Source organism: Neolamprologus multifasciatus, chromosome 2 (assembly GCF_963576455.1).
Source record: "Neolamprologus multifasciatus chromosome 2, fNeoMul1.2, whole genome shotgun sequence".
Classification (NCBI taxonomy): domain Eukaryota; kingdom Metazoa; phylum Chordata; class Actinopteri; order Cichliformes; family Cichlidae; genus Neolamprologus; species Neolamprologus multifasciatus.
The window spans coordinates 33275775-33296325 of record NC_140440.1 but is presented as its reverse complement, the minus strand read 5'-3'; the positions used below and the strand labels follow the sequence as shown (position 1 = coordinate 33296325).

At 39.2% G+C, this 20551-nt stretch overlaps 2 protein-coding genes across 4 annotated transcripts in view; both read left to right on the top strand.

The window, feature by feature from the left end:
• cenpi (centromere protein I) overlaps nucleotides 1-20551 on the top strand; it is a 158913-nt gene that overhangs the window by 130759 nt on the left and 7603 nt on the right. For both annotated transcript variants that reach the window (XM_085184700.1, XM_085184691.1), the window contains exon 22: nucleotides 6914-20538. The gene's annotated coding sequence lies outside the window, so the exon portion shown is untranslated. The remainder of the gene's footprint in view (nucleotides 1-6913; nucleotides 20539-20551) is intronic.
• The window catches only part of drp2 (dystrophin related protein 2), a 102904-nt gene continuing 89331 nt past the window's right edge, over nucleotides 6979-20551 (top strand). For both annotated transcript variants that reach the window (XM_085184561.1, XM_085184554.1), the window contains exon 1: nucleotides 6979-7088. In XM_085184561.1, coding sequence (XP_085040687.1) covers nucleotides 7042-7088 — 47 coding nt within the window. In that variant the 5' untranslated portion in view covers nucleotides 6979-7041. The remainder of the gene's footprint in view (nucleotides 7089-20551) is intronic.

The window sequence follows — 20551 nt, the reverse complement described above, 5'->3', positions numbered from 1 at the left end:
GTTGTTCCAGGCAGTGTTGCCAACTCCTCAGTAAGGAAAATCGCTATTGGTTGTCCTAAAAGTTGCTAGAAGTCGCTAAATGACGTCATCGCCTAATTTGCATAATTGGTCATGCTAATGTAATTATAACCTATGTTGTTGGAGAGATAAATAACATCGTGGAAGAGACATAAAGTGAGTAAAAAACGTCCTAAATGCATTTAGAATTTATTTAGAACTACAAATTAAATTTCTTTTAGCAATTATTGTTTTTTGTAATGTCACAATTCCAACCTTGCTCCTTTATCCGGGCTTCGACCAGCAAAAGTGACCCGAAATAGGCACTCTGGTGGAGTTACTTTGTGTGTGTGTGTTTATAATTAGTTTTAAACCTTGTGATCCACAAAACAGCATAAGAGTAAAAGAAGAACTGACTGCGTTACAGCACCCGCTGCTTGTTGAGAGTAAAAGCGATATGCGCTTTCACGTCTTTTTGGGGGTCTGAAAACTCGCTAAATATGGCGACAAAGTCGCTAAGTTGGCAACACTGGTTCCAGGCGGCAGCGTTACGGTTGCCATGGTTACAGGGTGTTGTTGTTGTTGTGCTAAGCTAATAGGCAGCTACAAGCTGTCATCGAGCAAAAACGGGAGCTGGAAGCATGTAAATATAATAATAACCACTGCAGCCAAGAAGAGAGCCTGACGAGCCCAGCTGTAAGTAAGCTATTAAGACTCGACTGTACACCGTGTTCGTGTTTTCCTCCAAAAACAATAAGTTCCGTTGGAGCAGCCTTTCAACGCCTCTCTCTGTCTCTCGCTAGCAAAGTTGACCCAGACAACAAAGTAAAGCTAGTTTTCGGCTACGAGCCCGACACAGAACCCACCGTATTAGCCAGAGGTCCCTTTACTACGGTTCGGAGCCGCAGACCTTCAGTAACAGTAATAAATCACAGCAATAGTACATTCATGTAGTTGTAAACAGCATGATAATATATTAAGTAATCCAAAGTATTCAGAATACGTTACTCTCATTGAGTAGTAAAAGTAACCTTCCCAATACTGGCTATCCTGTTTGCCAGGTTTGACCATTTGGCCGACCCATTTCCATACCTTTGACAGTCCTCGTCTACAGCTCTGCTAGTAGCTCTGCGAGGCTGCACTCAAACGTACTGGTGCTTTGAGCTAATTGCTTGCATGCTAAAGTGCTGATTTTTAGATTGTGTCATATTTATGTTTAATGTCTAACATTTTCTCATATGCAGTAAATTTAAATTACAGCAGAGGCTGATAGTAAAATTAGGCTGTTGTTAGTTTGGCTGATGTTACGTCATAAACCATGTTAATGGTACGAGAGTGACTTGATGATGTGCTAAATGAAAAGTCAGGTCATCAGTGTGAACAAGAGAAACATGACCACACTTTATGGCAATCTATGCAATATTTGTCTAGGCCTATTATGCAAAACATAAACTATTAACAGCAAAGCAACGTTAATGCTTAATTGAAACTTGAAAAAAAAAAGTTATTATGCTGGCGACTCTCAGCCTAGTTGTTGAGATGTTGCTTGCTCCGAAGCCAAGGCGCTACCTTGGCTAAGGATCCAAACAAAGAAAATCAACATCAAAAGCTTCAGAATTAAAAATTTATGAAAAAGTTTTATGAAATATTTACCTTTACTTGCTCTTCATCTTCGTTCTCTGTATGTGCTAATATTTCTTCTTGTATTTTTCCTTTTCGTTGTGCCGCAAAAGTCCCTGTTTTAGTTCCTTCGACCCTTGATCTTTATTACAAACGAAGAAATGCGAGTCTCAGCTGTTGGAATTTTATTGAAATGTTTCTCTGACTACAAACTGTTCCCCTAACTATTAGTGCATGTTTTTGTGCAGTGATCAGAGCGTGTGTGGGTCGAAGGACATCAGGCAGATGGCCTTTTCTTCCTGTTGGTGGTGAGCAGTGGGGGCTATGTAGGTGTAAGAAGGAATGTGCAAGGACAGAGACGTCTTTGACCAGGACCAAAGTTTCTGCTTATTAGTTCACACATCTCTCCCCATGCCTGCGCCTCTCTCCTTGTTTTTCCTACTTCCACTTCTCTTCCTGGATCTTTCTTTCATCCTTATCTGCATCCCAAACTTATCTCTGCACTCTCCGCCATGCCAACCGACAGACTGGGTAAATAATGTCAATGCTCGGTTACCCGTGGCGGCGGGTTTAACAACGTGAATCTGAGCCTTCATTTAGAACCACGCAGGAAGTCGTATTATTCAGGTAGGCGCTGCACATTGTTAAAGAACTGCATTAATTGGCAAAGCTCCAGTAATGAAAGTAAATCCTTGTTATCTTATTGCTTCTCTGGGATATCTGAACTAAGTCTTGATTCCTTCAGATTAATATCAACATGTAGACGTGGTGTAGCAGCACAGTGGCTTTGATCCTCTCAAGCTTTATCTGCACAGTTGAACTGTCTTTTCTCCTTTGCTTTGTGAAATCCAGCAAAGCTTTGCGTGCTATCTTTTATCATCTTCAGCTCCTTTGATTTTGCATTCACATATTGTCTGGAAAATGTTATAACAGGTTGCCTCGGCTTGAGTGGTCAGAGAAAAAGAACAAAAGGCTGATATGCTGTCTGTACTGTTAACATAATTGGGGCAGTTTTTAAAAGTGTTGAGATGTGATTGCTGTTGGAAACGGTCACGAAAATGAAAAAAGAGAGATATGAGTGTTGTAGCCATAGCAGCAAGACGAATATTGTTTGTGTCACTCTGTGGCATGTCAGTGAAATCTCAGCTGGTTTTTCAGCATCTTAGGAAAACATGCAGTACATATGCTTGACTGAGCAACGCCACATCCAATCAAGGCCATAAATAATGCATGTTTAAAGCTTGACTCATGTTTTTGAAGTTTAAAGCGAGAGACAGAACCACCTAATGTCTTGCACTGTGGGCTGATACATGCCTGCCTAATGCAAATGTGCGCCTATGAGACTGAGATAACATAGATATTTGCATTAAATGACTTGTGTAGACATCGCTTATCTTTTGTTATCATTTATAATTTAATTTGCTGCAGAAAAAAAACGATCAACTAATAAAAATAATATGTAATACATTTTGTAAATAGAATATTCCAGGTGCAATGATGCATGACCTTGTGTCTTTATATGAAATCCTGGCAGCTGCATGAGAAAAAGCTGCAGAAGAGAGAACCGAGGTCCCCGTCTGTCACTCAGTTTGTGCTTCACTCCTGAACCAAACCTCTCTCAGAGCTATCTTTCACCCTTGGGGTATTCCCTTGATGTCTGCAGTGGCGTGGTTGATGGCCGTCATTGTTCAACTCCATTTCACATTTTGACAAGGCAGCTTTCCAAGGCAAACAAACAACCATGTTTCTCTTCTGCAATGTCTTCTGTTTACTCATTTGCATTCATTTTTATTCACAAATGGCTAAGCGAATCAAATCTGTTTTGTAGAATAGAAAGGCTTTATTATGTGTTCTCATTTTTAAAAGGTGTGCTGGAGATCCTAGTGGGGGTCTTTGCAGTGCAAACACTATATGCAAAGTCACACGTGACCCCTGATTACCAGCAAAGGGAAAGAGACACTGAGCCAGGAGGGAGTGAGAGAGATGTGCCGGGTAGTGCTGATTCACACAAGTTTCACCTACACTAACGGGAGCTGTCTGAGGAAAGAAAAGGAAGGGGAGGAAGTGGAGAGATAACAGGAGACAGTAGTGAGGATGAGATGGTTATTATGATTCATATGAAATAGGAAAAAAAAACCTGCAGCCAATCTGAAGTTGGATGGCCTGCCGAACAGACTGGAAAGGTAGAGAGAAGAAAATATCTGCAGAGGATAGAAAGGAGAATAAATATGCAGGCAGAGGAGTGTAAGGACAAGGAAAGGAGATGAGTGGGCTGAAAGCAAGTCTATTCTTCTGTCTCACTGGGGAGTCATTCACTGAAATGTTGAAAGTGCAGCAAAAGTTCCTTCCTGGTTCATACTGGGCTCAATTAAGCTTGAAAGAGAAATGCTCTGCAACCCGGGATGCAACCACCAGGGGCTCCACCGCTGACCGCCACCTAAACCACAAGGCACTGGTCTTTGTGGCACATGGGGCCCCATGTTTCGCTTTCAAATTGCGCCTGGGTAGACGCTCAAAAGGAAGCGACGATAAGGACTAACAAATCGTTTTTCTCTTTTTAAATATCTTAATTCTTTTGAATATTAATAACGATTATAAATCTTAAACAGCTGTCCTTGAATGAGGACAACTATTTAATATAAGCTGTTTAAACATAAGCTGCTTTCACACAAAAGAGCAGGAGAATAATTTCACAACACTGTCTGAGGTTATCCTTTCTCACAGTGCGAGGGAGTAGCCTGGCTAAAGTGTGCAGGAGGCAGGAGACAGGAGGCAGCCACTCACAAGACTATAACCTTGGTTTTTCTGACACCGATGCAATCAAACATTACATCGACCTCGTACTCTGGAGCTGGCAGGTTAATGTTAGAGACGACTGGATTGGACTTTTGTGTTCTCACTTGCATCTCTGCAGAATAATCTTTAGAAAAGGGTCACCGTGCAGTGAATATATGACATGGGACAGATTTATTGATTCTCTGAGTCTCTGCAATGTAGTAGAGGGATGAAACACCATTCCTTCAAAAGAAATTCCCTAATTTGGTGTTTTGATGGTAGTGTAAGAGAGCATCTGTCACAGGTGTTCTGTTGTGTTGAGAGTTGGTGACTGTGAAGGCCTTAGCATATGATTCACACCATTTTCACACTCATCAGACCATTCAGAGAACACTTTGAGACCTGGGGATGCTCAAAGAGACCATTCCCATCAGGATAGAGATGCCTCATCACAGGATAAAGGTGATCACCCAGAAGAACTTTGTATTGACACGGCAATCCTTCTTTCCAAGCTTTCGATTAGACCCATTTTAACATCAACATCACGGGAGGTTCTGAGCTTCATTTCTTGATAACTTTGTCTCTACTTTGTACACTTATATTTAGAATAAAAGCATGCATTGACCTTTTCCTATAAAGTGAGATGAATAACCTTTGAAATTTCATGAATCATCCATAAAATATCAGAAAGTAATGGGATTATCAACTCCATTATTTCAAATGTCTTTGCTTGTCTGACAAACTTTTCCCCCAAAAGGGAAAATGAAACAAGCAAACAGTAACAACAAAAAAATAATTAAAAATAATAATAATAATAATTAAATAAAATAAATAAATAATAATAAATAAAAATAATAATTAAAAATAATAATAATAATAATAAAATAAATAAACAATAATAAATAAAAATAATAATTAAAAATAATAACAATAATAATAAAATAAATAAATAATAATAAATAAAAATAATAATTAAAAAATAACAATAAATGATCAATTTATTTTTTTTAAATTTGTCAAACACAAGAACTAAAGCTCAATATAAATAAATGAATACAAGACCAAAGATTGGACCTGGCAGGTCAGCGTGTGTCGTCTGAAGTCTTTTATGTGTTGTTTTTACAGTCTTTACAGTCCCAGCTAGTTTCAAAAGTAGACATGGTGATAGCTTAATCTGTTTGAGTTGACCACTGAACCTTTAGTGGTTTAAGACTTATTTTGATAGGTGCATATTTGTGTGAGTACTGAGTGCAGTATTTTTGTCCCTTTGCTGCTTTAGATGGATGGCCGACTGCTCCAGTGAGTGTTAAAGGTTGGGTTCTCCAGTGGGGGAGATATGATCAACCAGTTTCAAAACAATCTGATAAGAGCCTTCTGACCAACACAGGGGAAGCTGCCGGTCATGGTGTGTGAGCGTGTATTTCTGTGTGCGTTATAAAGGCTGAGGGTGTAAGCTCAGATGCCCAGCTGCTGCAAAGGTAAAGGTTGTGAAATGAACACAAGAGACAGGAAGCCTCAGACAGCCCAGTGACCGAACACGAGATTTATCATGACCTGCGAACCTGGAAAAGCTTGTCCCGCTCCGAATGCCACTTATTACTCTGTGTGCGTATTTGTGCGTATGATAGGCCGTGTGTGCTTGTGTGTGTGGACTAACTCCTTGATATTTTCTCCCTCTAGCTCCATCAAGAGGATTGCACCTCTTCATATCTAGCCTTGAATACCCCCTCACTCTAAAAGTCTGTGAAAAAGAGGCTTTTTGTCTACGTTTGTTTCCTGAGTTTAATGGATTGGAATAATGGGATAAAACTGCTGGTGTCTCATGAATCAGGTTTTCTGTGTCACAGACCGGACAGGGTTATTACACATGGCCCCGATTTGTTGACCATGCTTTTTTGTGTGTCGTGCTTCACATTTTGGGATATTGTTTATTAATGGTTACATAGTCCTTACTGCTTTTAACGATGATGCCCCCCCCCACCCCCCAAGTTCTAGATTTTATGTGGTCGTGATTGATTAGCATGCAATTGCTGCTCGGCAGATAGTTTGACAAATCTGCTCTCAACAGTCGACATTTTTTGCCTTCGATTCATTATTCACTTTCATGTTAAGAATTAATGTGTCCTGTCTTAAAAGTGACAAAACTCTGTGATTTTATTCCGATAGATTTTATTTTTTAAGACCGTCAAAAAATGGGTTTATAGCTTTAAAAACATGTTTTTATAGGTTGCTGTGTCTGTATATATGGCTTTCATGTTTGTGAAACAGATCCGGGCTTGTCAGACACCAAAACATATCAGTTTAATATTGTGAAGAAAGAATTTAACACATTGGAAAGCCATCACTGTAGCACCGAATCTTTTATCTTTTGTTTCTTTCTCAACTAATGTTGTGTCACAACAAAAGTTGAGGGTTTTTTTTTTTTACCTCAAGAGCAGAACCCCATCTATCAGCAATCAATTCAAATTTGTCCAAACTGTAATACTCACCTGTGTGTGTCCTGCTGTGTGTGTGTTTTTAGCTGCGGGGCGGCCTTCGTGGCCGGGATGCCACTGTGTGCCATGCCAGTCCACAGTGGACGGTGAAGGGCAGGAGGAGGGCACCGAGTGTAGGAGACTGAGAGGGGGTGGCCCGAATCAAACAGGAGAAATGAACCTCTGCTGGAATGAGATCAAACGCAAATCGCACAATATCCGGTAAGTTGGCACTCACGCTGGTTTTCACAGAGGTCAAAGCCATTTGGAAAAGCCTAGAACCATCTGTATGGATGTTTGTCTCGAAGAAGCATGCCGTATGTACCTGGGAACAGAGGCTGACTGCAGACTTTTTAGGTGAAATGAACCCGTCTTGATTGCTCGCAGTTGACATTCTCAGCTCTATGGTAACAAAATTGCTGATTGCCCTTCTGTATCTGCTAGTTTTTCTCAAAAGATATAAACATGTTTTTTTCAAGGCGCAGATGATTGTAAGCTGCATCCAATCAGCTTTTTTTTTTATGGAACCGTTTCACCGTCATCACAGTCCAAACACATCTTGGCATGCTGAGATTCACTCAGTTTAACTTAATGTTTCTAAAGCCAGTTATTTCTTTTGAAGCACCGATGGAAAGAACGAAAAAGGCAAAGCTTATTCCTCTCCTCTTTATAAGCACTTTAGAGATGCACAATGAAGTAATAATGTAATGTTGGAGTGGCTTTTGGCTTTACAACATCTATACATAGAATTTGTTTGTGCAGCATCTATTAACCCTTTAAAACCAGTCAGAGCGGGCACGCTCCGTTTTGCGTAACTATTTTAAATCCCGGTAGCACTGCAACCACGTGAGCTAGCGCAATAATCTTTTTTGCATATGAAACCGGAGGAGTTGTACTTACATCTTATGCCATCAGCTTGTCCTCGGTCACGGTTTCCTTCCACATGTAGCTTTGCAAAAACGGCATAAAAAGCGCTTGCAGCAACACAAACATAATATTCCAGAAACACGCTTTGCCGATCCGATCAGCTGTTCATAAAACTTCCTACATCCATCAGCACGAACTATCGCATGTCCGCCATTACCTGCCCGAAACCGGAAGTGACGTCATTTCGCGGAAATGTAGTTTTTTACCATCAGGGCCTCATGAGCCTATACTGGTGTTTTTAAAAGTTATCTTTGACTTTATGACTTTCTGTGTCGTTTCTGGGATGCTTAGGACTCATATTGCACTGCTGGAAATAGTTTATTTTGATGCATATGCTGCTTTTTTGCAAATTTGCATTATAATATTTATTTTCGTTTTTCCTGCAGTGTATAGAAATTGGTGTATTTCAAAAATAAACTATGAAGACACTCAAAATAAATTTCCTGTGGTGGGAAACTATTTTGTGCAACTTTTTTGTATTTACAGTTTTGAGGGATAAGCCTCTTAAATTTCTCTAACTAGAAATTTATGTTAAAAAAACCAAAACGATTTTCAATTTTTTTGTAGTTTATTGCACTTTTTTGCAATTTATGTAATTACTATGCACTTAATGGAGACATATTATTAACATTTAGGCTATAATGGTTGTATTGATGCATATCAACTTGAAATGCTCCCAAAAATGGCTCTACAACATGTAAAAATATAATATAACCTCTGGCGGACTTGGTTCTATGGTAGGTCTTAAAGGGTTAAAGAAGCCAGAGTTTTAAAGTTGCACCCTTATTTATGCCTGTTGTCATTTTGTGGTTATATCCCTGTGGGGAAAACAACAAGTCCACATGCAGCCCGTCACACAGTAGCACCGGAGCTAATGTGATAGCCATTTACACTGTTCTTTGCTTGTTTCCCATTTTCCACCTAATGATTCTTCATGTTGCTATTCACTGTGTTCAGGTAATTAAAAGCATTGTCTGATAATGTGCTGTCACACAATAATACATTTCAGTTCTCTTTCCAGTCAGCTTATTAATTATTCATATAATATAGGTTAATGCTGCCATTGCACAAGTTGTACTTGAGAGATGTGCCAGTGAAAAACAATTATGTTCATGTTATTCTTTGATGCTTAATTGGAAACTGTCCAGGCTTGCTGTATCATTTTTATTTCTTCAATTCAACTGGCATCCTGTTTAGACAATTGGCCCCTTAATTGCTTACTTGACCCTGATGTATCTAAGAAGGGGGAGGGGGAGGCTAAGGAAGGATAGTTGTTAAATTGGGTAGGACAGTTTCCCCTGCAGTCCTGTGTAATGAGATCACTATGGATGGCCTGCAGTGGCTGTTTATATCCGAGCAACACTCTGACTTCATCAGGCTGAGAGAGGAAGAGAGGAATACAGGACGATGTCGATGCGGGGAGGAGGAGAGAGATAGAGAACGGGTATTAAATCTTCACACGAGAGAGATGCTATGTAGGGAAATGGGAGTGGCAAGAGGGAAAGAATGAATGAATGAATGAGGTAGAGCTTTGCCGAAGAGCTGTCTAACCTTGAGGGGGAGTGCTGTCCAGATGAAACGCCTGACTGCGTTCGGTGCCAGCGGCTGGACAAGAGCAGACAACTGGCTTTATAATGGCCTGTCTGGCACTGATTGACAGGTGGTTGAGGCTTTGTTCTAATAAAGTCACGGGAGCTTCCTTCTTTTGTTTAAAGTCTCCTGCATTATCCTTTATAGTATTCTGTACCTAGACTGAACTAATTGAAACTTTACCTGTTGTACTGCAGTATTATTTTCTGAAGTCTGGCTAACAGCTCAGTGAGGCTGTAATTAAGCACTGTAGTGCTTTGAGTTAAGTGCTCTCAGTGACAAATGTGCACCTTTGCAGTTGAAGTAAGCAGGTGGAAGGTTAACAGGTTTTCCAAAGTAACCATACTGGCCTTTCCTTCCTTCCATTGGAGAACATACATTTAAACAGTGTTGGGGAGTAACGGAATACATGTACCGCCGTTACGTATTTAAAATACAAAATATGAGTAACTGTATTCCGTTACAGTTACCGTTTAAAAAGGTGGTATTTAGAATACAGTTACGTTGTTGAAATAAATGGATTACACAGTGGTATTTTCCTGTTTCATATTGTCGCGGGTCAGGACTGTTTGGGTTTTGTTTGACAGCTACGTTCTGTTGTTCCAGGCAGCAGCGTTACGGTTGCCATGGTTACAGGGTGACGCTCTCTCTGCGTGTTTCCTGGGTGAGAGAGGCCTTTTTGTTGTTGTTGTGCTAAGGCTTAGCATTCTGGCTGTTAGCTTAGCAGCTAAGCTAACAGGCAGAATGCTACAGGTATTAGCTCTAAAGAATGTAGCATCATAGGCAGTGTAGTCCGTGCTGCAGGGAGAATGGACTGCCATACTCGTTATGTGTCTGTGAGCGAGGGAGGGAGAAAAAGGAAAAGTACGAGCTGTCATCGAGCAAAAACGGGAGCTGGAAGCATGTAAATATAATAATAACCACTGCAGCCAAGAAGAGTGTCTGACGAGCCCAGCTGTAAGTAAGCTATTAAGACTCGACTGTACACCGTGTTCGTGTTTTCCTCCGAAACAATAAGCTCTGTTGGAGCAGCCTTTCAACGCCTCTCTCTGTCTCTCGCTAGCAAAGTTGACCCAGACAACAAAGTAAAGCTAGTTTTCGGCTACAAGCCCGACACAGAACCCACCGTATTAGCCAGAGGTCCCTTTACTACGGTTCGGAGCCGCGGACCTTCAGTTACAGTAATAAATCACAGCAATAGTACATTCATGTAGTTGTAAACAGCATGATAATATATTAAGTAATCCAAAGTATTCAGAATACATTACTGTCATCGAGTAATGTAACGGAATACGTTACAGAATACATTTTGGGGCATGTATTCTGTATTCTGTAATGGAATACATTTTAAAAGTAACCTTCCCAACACTGCATTTAAACATGCCTAAAATGGCATATAGGCGCATTTCCAGTTAAAAGGAATGACAGAGTCTGTATTACTCGAGACTGTGTTTGTACAAACACAGCTGGCTTTTGAACAGGATGCTGGGATTTGAATCTCATCACAGATCAGGTTTCAGCTTAAATCATTTCCACTCACTGTGTGGTAAGGATTATGAAATGATTATGATTTTGATTAAAATACATCTTTTTAAAACTTTGAGGGTGGTAGACAACTCTTTTCTTTCATCCATCTCTAAAGATGATACTGCCAGTACACATATTATTCTATTTTTATATTTCACACACAGCATCGATGTTGGCCAACTTGTTGATAACAGCTTGCGGTTACAACCTTTTCTTTTGGAAGGGGGGTTATGTCTTGTGAATCACTGGATGTTTTGTGCTTCACTTTGCCTCCTTTGCCTTCTTTTTATTGCTTTTCCTTTCGGGTATGTTCTTTTCCTTGTCTTCCTTTCTTCGTCTGTTTTCCCTCACTCTCATTAGCATTGCCTGTTTAGTTTTGTGTTCAGTTTCGTCCAGCTGCTCTCCTCGTCTTCTTTTCAGTCCATCCTTTTTGCTTGCCTGTGTGCATCTCCGGTGCTCCTGGTTTTCTGTTTTGCTTTCCTTTGCAGCTCCTTCTGTGTTCATGGTATTTTAGGTTTGGATTTGTGTGCATTAACTAACCTTTTCTTCTGTGTTTGAGTCCCTGAACTTTGTGACACAGAAAAGTAAATTCGCTGCTTATAGAAATTGAAAATGGCATTGCTATCCAGGTATTTGAAGTGACGGTAGAGCTACTTGATAGACAGTAGATGACTTCAGTTCATTCTCGTCAAACCATTTAATACATTTTGAGATATTTCTGTTAGATCAAAGTCAACACCTGACCAACACAGACACCCTTACAGCGACGCCACAAACTCCCGAGTAGACGGGGAAAAGCGGCTTTTCAAAATTTGCTGATTGCCCTGTAAGCTCAGAGAATTGAACAAATTAAGATAAGGAGTAAACATTGTAACAAAATGCATTCTCTAACAGACGGCAGTGGCACTGTGGATTTATCAGCGTGACACAGTGTCACTCAGCTAATTGGACTCAGTGCTGATAACAGAAGGTTAGGGGTTTGATCACTTTTTTGGCATCTTACATAGAAAATTGGCGAAATCATTACACCATGAGCCACTCCACTCGCACTCACCCTCACCAGCTGTGTAGCATGTGCTATTGACTACAAAATAGCACTTTGATGCCTTTGGCAAAAGATGTAGACATGCTGTTTTTATTGCTTATATCAAGTTGTGGCTTAATGTCTTATGCAGCACTGAGATAATAGCCCCAAACAAGTGGACCACAGCATTGTATTGCACTGTGTCTATCATAATCACTGCTAACTGATTATGAATACATATATAAAAGAGACATTTATTACTCCAACCATATTGGTGAGACCATTCAGCCATCTGTAACTATTATATAAGAAAATACAGTATGAGAGTGTAGGAGGTTTCAGTGAATTTATGCCATTTTTCTCCGACTGGTTTATAAAGGGATCAGTTATTCTTATAGCTCTTTTGTAATTTATTAAGTGGACAATCAGAGAATTATCTTTGCTTCCTTTTTCATTTCTCAGTTTGTGTCCATTCGACTGGATGCCTTTTAATAAATTTGAAAAATCGAGAAAAGGGAGCTTATTTTGCCTTTTATTGAGCTATGATATTGCCGAATGAAGCATCTTTTAAAACTGTGAGAGAGAGAAATGCTAGGCTTGTGCAGCTGTCACATTCCATCTGTCTTTATAGTTGAACGATCCATTTCAAAGTGAAAATTAATCCAACTAATCCGTGTGTGTTTCTGAAGCTATTATGTCTGTTTGTGATGGTGCTTCTACAGCACTTTGAGAGAAATGGTAATAATGGGCATGTGTGTAATTGACTGGCTCTCCTTATATCTTATACTTTATCAGGGTTCTCAGAGGATGGATCTGACCGGCTTTTGGCTTTTACTCTATGCCACTATCCTGTTTATAGCTGTTAGTGAGTGCAGTTCTATTTAGTCCCATTAAACTTGGTTCAGACTATTTACAGACGATAAAATGGGTTGCTAGAATAGCTGTATACTTTGAATGGTTGCTTTTTGTCTATTTAAAACCTCTTAGTCTGCCCCACTGCAAGATTGCTGGCAATCTGACCAAGGCAACAAGTCCTCCAAGTAAACAATCTTATTAGTTTTTGTTCCTACCATTGAGTGGAGTGTTTCCATTTAATAGAGTGTACACAGTTTACCTTAAAAGGCTGTTGAAATAGAGGTGGCACAAAACAACACCCAACTTCAATTCAATTCAATTCAATTTTATTTATATAGCGCCAAATCACAACAAAAGTTGCCTCAAGGCGCTTCATAGATACAGAGAAAACCCCAACAATCATATGACCCCCTATGAGCAAGCACTTTGGCGACAGTGGGAAGGAAAAACTCCCTTTTAACAGGAAGAAACCTCCGGCAGAACCAGGCTCAGGGAGGGGCGGGGCCATCTGCTGTGATTGGTTGGGGTGAGAGAAGGAAGACAGGATAAAGACATGCTGTGGAAGAGAGACAGAGGTTAATAACAGATATGATTCAATACAGAGAGGTCTGTTAATACATAGTGAGTGAGAAAGGTGACTGGAAAGGAAAAACTCAATGCATCATGGGAATCCCCCGGCAGCCTACGTCTATTGCAGCATAACTAAGGGAGGATTCAGGGTCACCTGGTCCAGCCCTAACTATATGCTTTAGCAAAAAGGAAAGTTTGAAGCCTAATCTTAAAAGTAGAGATAGTGTCTGTCTCCTGAATCCAAACTGGAAGCTGGTTCCACAGAAGAGGGGCCTGAAAACTGAAGGCTCTCCCTTTTGATTAGGTTTGAGGTTCATCTCACAGCCCTTTCTGTTCACGTATGTTTTCACTAATTGTTTGGATAAATTCAGACCTGAAATCCACTCGATTATCGGATTAAGGTCGGAGAAGTTGGAGAGTCAAAGAAACTGAATTGCTGGTTAAATCAAGATTGGATGTTGAACTGCTGACCTTATGAGAAAAGATAACGGGCTTATCAATCTTAGCCATGAACAGTGACAATTTCTAATGATCCTTTCAGAACAGGAACAAAATAAAGTGTAATGTGACACGGCACTAAGAACCTTCTCAGTCGTGGCATTTATCAATTTAAATGTCATTAGGTGGCACATCAGCCTTTTTCCCTTATCAAGATTTTTGTAAAGAGTGAAAAAGATTCAGTTCATGGATTTAACAGTTTTGGAAAACAAAGCAAGCTTAACATTTAAATGTTCTGCCCATTTTATGTTTGCCTGATTTATTTGTTTGTGCAAAGGTCACTGGTTTAAATAGAACTATTTAACATGGCTTCTAGAAGCATCTTAACTATACTAGAGATGGACCGATCGGATATTACGTATCGGTATCGGTCCGATACTGACCCAAATTCCTGGATTGGATATCGGCGAGAAATAAAAAATGTAATCCGATCCATTAAATATAAAAAAAGCACCTCACAAAACTTGCTACACGGCGTAACTCGGCTCATAACCGTAGCACGTTGCAGCAGTATGCATCACGTGATAGAGCGGCTGTGTGGAGCTTCGCTACCAAACCAGTATTTCATCTCCGAGGAAGTTTTCCCAGAGAGAAGTAAAGCAAGTGTGTAAGTTCATCTCTGAATGTTTGTAAAGCATTCCCGCGTTAAGCTTAACAACCGATATATGGAGCGACTGCCTCTCTCCCCCTCCCCCTCCTGCTCCTACTTCAAACGTGAAACTGATCAATGATCAGCTGATCGGCTTTTCTGTCGCGAGTCTGTCTCTCTTCTTTGTTTTTGGCCCACTTTGCACCAGAAAGAGGAAACCAGCGGCTGAACAACAGCAGCACGTTTAAGCTTGATAAGCTGTTGTTAGAAGTTATTTAATATTACTTTCTACACCAGGATCTTTTTCTACGCAGCTGACGGCTGGTAACTGTGCAGGGGCGGATCTAGCAAAGTTTAGCCAGGGGGGCCGATACAGCATGAACAGGGAAAAGGGGGCACAAAGACATACTTTTCTTTCTTATTCTCATTTAAAATGTCGAGCTTTTAATAAATAATTATCTGACTCTTACACCCAAAGTTTTAATCTGATGTAAAATATATATATAAGTCCATTACTGTATATAGTAACTGTTAAGTCTAATAAACCCTAGTAAGCTATAGTACTTTTTCCTTTGGGAAGATACCATCTGTGCAGTCTGCAATTCTGTTGAAGAAAGATGTTGAATCTATTTAATTATTCTTGAAAAATAATTTATTTCTGTGCATTTTCCTCAAATTAAAATTGATTACATCGGTTAAGCATCATGAGCTGGAGGGTGGGGGTAGTTCCCTATTTTTTTTTTTGCTGGGAGTTTGCAACCCTATTAGTTAGGTTGCTTAATATTCCTGCTAAGTACTCTTTAAAACACCAGAATAGGGAGGATGGAGCAGGTTTAAGTTTATTAGATTGATCAGTGTTGCTGAACTATGAAATATTTTGGGCGCAGTGTATTTTTTACATACAGGTATAACAGAATAGCTTTAGTGTTGTTATTTATTTAAACTTGAGTATAAACTTATACAAAATGCAGCAAGATATTAAAAAACGTTTTATTGATTAAAAAACACACTAAATCGGATTCATATCGGTATCTGCAGATATCCAAATTTATGATATCGGTATCGGTATCGGAAATAAAAAAGTGGTATCGTGCCATCTCTAAACTATACCACATAACCCCTTCTGTAGAACCAGCTCCCAGTTTGGATTTGGGAGACAGACACCCTCTCTACTTAACATTAAAGGTTTAAAGTGTTCCTTTTTGATACAGCATATAGTTAAGGCCGGATCAGGTGACCCTGGACCCTCCCTTTGTTACACTGCAATAGACACAGGCTGCTGGAGGCTTCCCATAATGGACTGAGTGTTCTTTCTTCACTCACCTTTCTTCACTCTCTGTGTTTATACACCACTCTGCATTAAATCTTAAGTTCTTATCAGTCTCTGGCTCTCTTCCACAATGTGTCTTTTGTCTTGTTTTCCTGCCCTCACCTCATTCTACTTGTGGCAGATGACTGCGCCTCCCCGAGCCTGGTTACGGTTTCTTCCCGGTAAAAGGGAGTTTTACTTTTACTACGCCCTCTCTATTGAGCTGAATTGAAAAGTGTAATAACAATTAAATAACACCTGTTTTCGTGAACAAACTAGTTGGTCATTTTAGTGTGGGAGGACAGTTTCAATCGTGGCGTTTTTCCAGTGAGGCTGGAGCTACCACATCCTATTTCTGCATACTGTTGTAGTCAGACAAAAATAGGCTGTTGCTGAATCATCACAGTTCATTTGCAGGTATAACTTTGCTTCCTCCAAACAGACTTTCTGCCATAGTTTAGTTGATTAGTGTTAACCATATTGATGACAATAACAAGCATTGTTAAGGTTCAGGCTGTGCCACGTAGGGACATGCCCACTGTTATTCACTGCAGGGAATGCCCACAGGGGTTCGTGTGGGTAGCTCAGTGGCATGCTATGAATTTATTTGCCGCATGGCTCAGATAACTGCAGAGAGCCAACCACCCACGCTCAGCGTCTGTCTGAGGGCAAAGGGAGACCTCTGAGTCTGTTTTTGTCTCCATTTTTGTTATTATGACAACACCTCTATCTCTATTCACATCTATCGCATCTATCAGTGTCCTCTTAATTCAAGATATCTTTTATTTCCATTTACTTTGAATTTTTGTACATTTTCCTCTTGCAGATCTCACCTTGATCTGCTGGTGCTATTTTTTTTCTTGCACTATCCTCCACCTCCACATCATCCTATGCTTACTAGCAATTCTAGAGACGCCTTTGGTTATTTGTGCCCCACTTTTCCTACATCACCCACAGGAAAAGCTACAGTATGATCCCCGCAGGGCTTATTTAGCTCCAATTACATGTTAATGATAATTAAATTGTTCAAGGCTGGGTGAAAACCGATTCTTCTATAGTTGCTAGTGACAGGGGCTGATGTATGTGGCACTCTTTTGGGAATTTTAGCCATCAATCATTTAGTCACTCGAAGGAGTGAATTTTGTTTTTACTGCTGCCTGAGAATCATATTGAGATCTAGGAGTTTATTTCAAGAAAAGGCTGCATTGTTTTAAAGTGCTTTGTATATATTTGCTCAGACTCACTGTGTCCTTGTAATACTGATGGATGAGGTTTAAGCCGCGAGGCCAACTGCTGTAAATGTGGCCCAGATTTTCAGGGGTTTTAATTTTACTATTTGTAAGCCTTTTCCGTGTCTTAATCAATTACTAAATCAATTCTATAATAATTTAAAGAGTCCTAACACACTCCTTCCCTCTCTTTCCTTGAGAGACTGCCATTGATGTCACGCATATTATGCTGCTCAAAGCGTATCTGGTGGTGAGGCTGAAAAAACAAACTTTGATACACTTTAATGATAAAACAAATCATTGGGGAATTGGGATCCCCATGAATAATATGGCAAGTTACTACATAGTGTGTGTGTGTGTGTGTGTGTGTGTGTACAAACATTAATCCCAAGCTGTAAACAGCTTCAAATTTAAGCACGAGTGAGTGGAGCACGGAACTATATCTTCTCACCAGTCATTTGATGCAGAACAAATCAGAAGCGGTTTGTGCAGATTAGAGACAACGTTGGACATTTTGGACTGCTGCAGTGTTTGACTAGCTGTAAAAATAATGAGGCTTTGTGCTCACCCTGTACAGAGGTAAGCTGAATGGTTTATATGAAGCAAATCAAATCCACAAATTGGGAGAAACACCGTCTTTGGGAGTTAGACGACAATGAGGGATTTGGATGTGTATTTATTTATTTTTACATGAGCCCTGGTTGCATTCATTCTCCCATAGTAAGAGCTGCTTTGGGGTCAAATGTGAATCAGCGAGCTAAAGATTTTTCTATTACACCAAAAAAAAAAAATTGTTGTAATTATAGCAGTTGGATACTAATTATAAATATAGCTAAGAATTTAGGTTCTTATAAAGTAGTTACTGTTTCCTACTGGAGTACAAATGGAAGAAGTTATTAATATCAGAAATAAGAGTTTGGCTTTTTAGAGGAGGGAAGAAATAAATTATGATGTAGTCAAAGCAATAATATGACATATGTCTATTCACTCTTAAATTCCACAAAACAGTAACGTTTTGGTCACATCTTTCCCAAAGTTTGCTTGTAACAAATGTATTGTCAGTTATTCATATCACCTGATGAATCCCATCCACTGTAGTATAATGACTGCAAGCTTTTTTGGGGACTTCCCATCTAAGCAGTGAAAATCTAGATATTTGACACTCAACTGCAGAACTATGTTTTAATTTACCAGTGAAGGGAGCGTTTTCATCTGTATGATCTTTTGGGTGTCTGTGGCTCAGGAGGTAGCACAGGATATCTACTAATTGGAAGGTTGGTGGTTCAATCCCCGGTTTCTGCAGTCTGCATGTCAAAGTATCCTTGGGTAAGATACTGAACCCCAAGCTGCTGTCAAATGAGCTCATCGGAGTGTGAATGTTAGATAGAAAGCATAGAAAAATTGGTTGTATATGAGTGGATAAATGAGAAATGTTGTATAAAGCACTTGAATAGAGTAGAAAAAGTGCTATATAGGAACCGGTCCATTTAAACATTTACTTTAAAAATTCAAGTATAACTAAACATGAGCAGATGCATATGAGAATCATTTTAAATGTTGGATACATGTTTTACTGTCACTGACCACAATTGTTGTGGGTGCTATCACTCTTTCTGTAACATTGAACTTACCAAATACTTGATCTTGTCCACTGTAAGAACAATGAGAAAGTCAGTTGATTCTATGTGTCACCAAAACACAACAAGTGTGGCTTGTATTTTAAATCATATCACCTCTCTGTAGTGTCTTTTCTTCTTCCTTATGGATCTGGTTTAAGCTTTGTTGTTGCGCACAATCATTTGTTTAATACAACTAATTACCTCATATTTTACCTTCTAAAGGATTAAACAGCATGCATTCATTTAGTTTGTCATTACCTTGCTTAGTGATAAATAAAAAGCTGTTAGTTCAGTAAGTTTCACTGTGTGATCTAATTTTTCTTTCTTTTGTCATCTTAGACTGCATTGAGTACTGTGATGAATTAGGACTCAGTAGTACCAGGTGTTGCTTTACTGTAACAACTAGAAACCATGAGCTATCCTTGCAAGTGCGTTGTTTAGTTTAAAATTTAGTTGTCTAACGTACTGCTTTGATGTATTAAAGTATAATAGTAAACATATTTGCTTTAACCCTTTAAAGCCGGTCGGAGCGGGCACGCTCTGTTTTGCGTAACTATTTTTAAATCCCGGTAGCTCTGCAACCACGTAAGCTAGCGCAATAATTTTTTTGCATATGAAACCGGAGGAGTTGTACTTACATCTTATGCATATAGCTTTGCAAAAACTGCATAAAAAGCGCTTGCAGCAACAAAAACATAATATTCCAGAAACACGCTTTGCCAATCCGATCAGCTGTTCATAACAATTCCTACTTTGGGATAGACGTCAGCCTCATGAGCCTATACTGGTGTTTTTATCTATAAGTTATCTTTGACTTTATGACTTCCTGTGTCGTTTCTGGGATGCTTAGGACTCATATTGCACTGCTGGAAATAGTTTATTTTGATGCATATGCTGCTTTTTTGCAAATTTGCACTATAATGTTTATTTTCGTTTTTCCTGCACTATATTAAAATTGGTGTATTTCAAAAATAAAACTATGAAGACACTCAAAATAAATTCCCTGTGGTGGGAAACTATTTTGTGCAACTTTTTTGTATTTACAGTTTTGAGGGATAAGCCTCTTAAATTTCTCTAACTAGAAATATATGTTAAAAAAGCAAAAACGATTTTCAATTTCTTTTGTAGTTTATTGCACTTTTTTGAAATTTATGTAATTACTATGCACTTAATGCATACATATTATTAAAATATGGGCTATAATGGTTGTATTGATGTATAGCAACTTGAAATGCTCCCAAAAATGGCTCTACAACATGTAAAAATATAATATAAGCTCTGGCGGACTTGGTTCTATGGTAGGTCTTAAAGGGTTAAAAGTTCACACCAGTTTTGACTCTTTATCTTCATTTAAAAGGTCTGGAAACTGCAAAGAGAGGCAAGTGACAGAGCATGTATCTTCTACACTCTTTAGAAATATGGAAATATAGAAATTAGTAGAGGCCAGTTGAGTACAGTGAAGTCACTGTCATGTTCAAGAAACCAATTTGAGATGGTAAATTAGTAGTTTCTGAAGTACTCATACCAACCACTCTGTGTACAACCATGCCATGCCAAAGTCACTTATATAACCTTTCTTTCCCATCCTGATGCTGAACTTTAGCAGATACCATGTGTTTGTGACAAAATATATTGAGTTCCTGCCATGTGATTGGCTAAAGATATTTGCCTACAAATAGTTGAATAGGTGTACCTGATGAAGTAGCCAGTGAGTTTTTATGACAGTTGTAATGTTCCACGTATTGGGCAGTTTTAAAGAAGACCTACTTTTTTTATCTGCCTTCCTAAAACACTGAAAAACAAACAAAACCTTAATAAACACGCAGTTTCTCATAACGAAAGGTAAAAACACAAACACCAATTCTTCTAGTGTCCCTGCAGCAGGACAATATTAGTAAAAATGGTTGTAATGATTATTATTATTTGCTGAAGGAGGTGTTTAATTAAG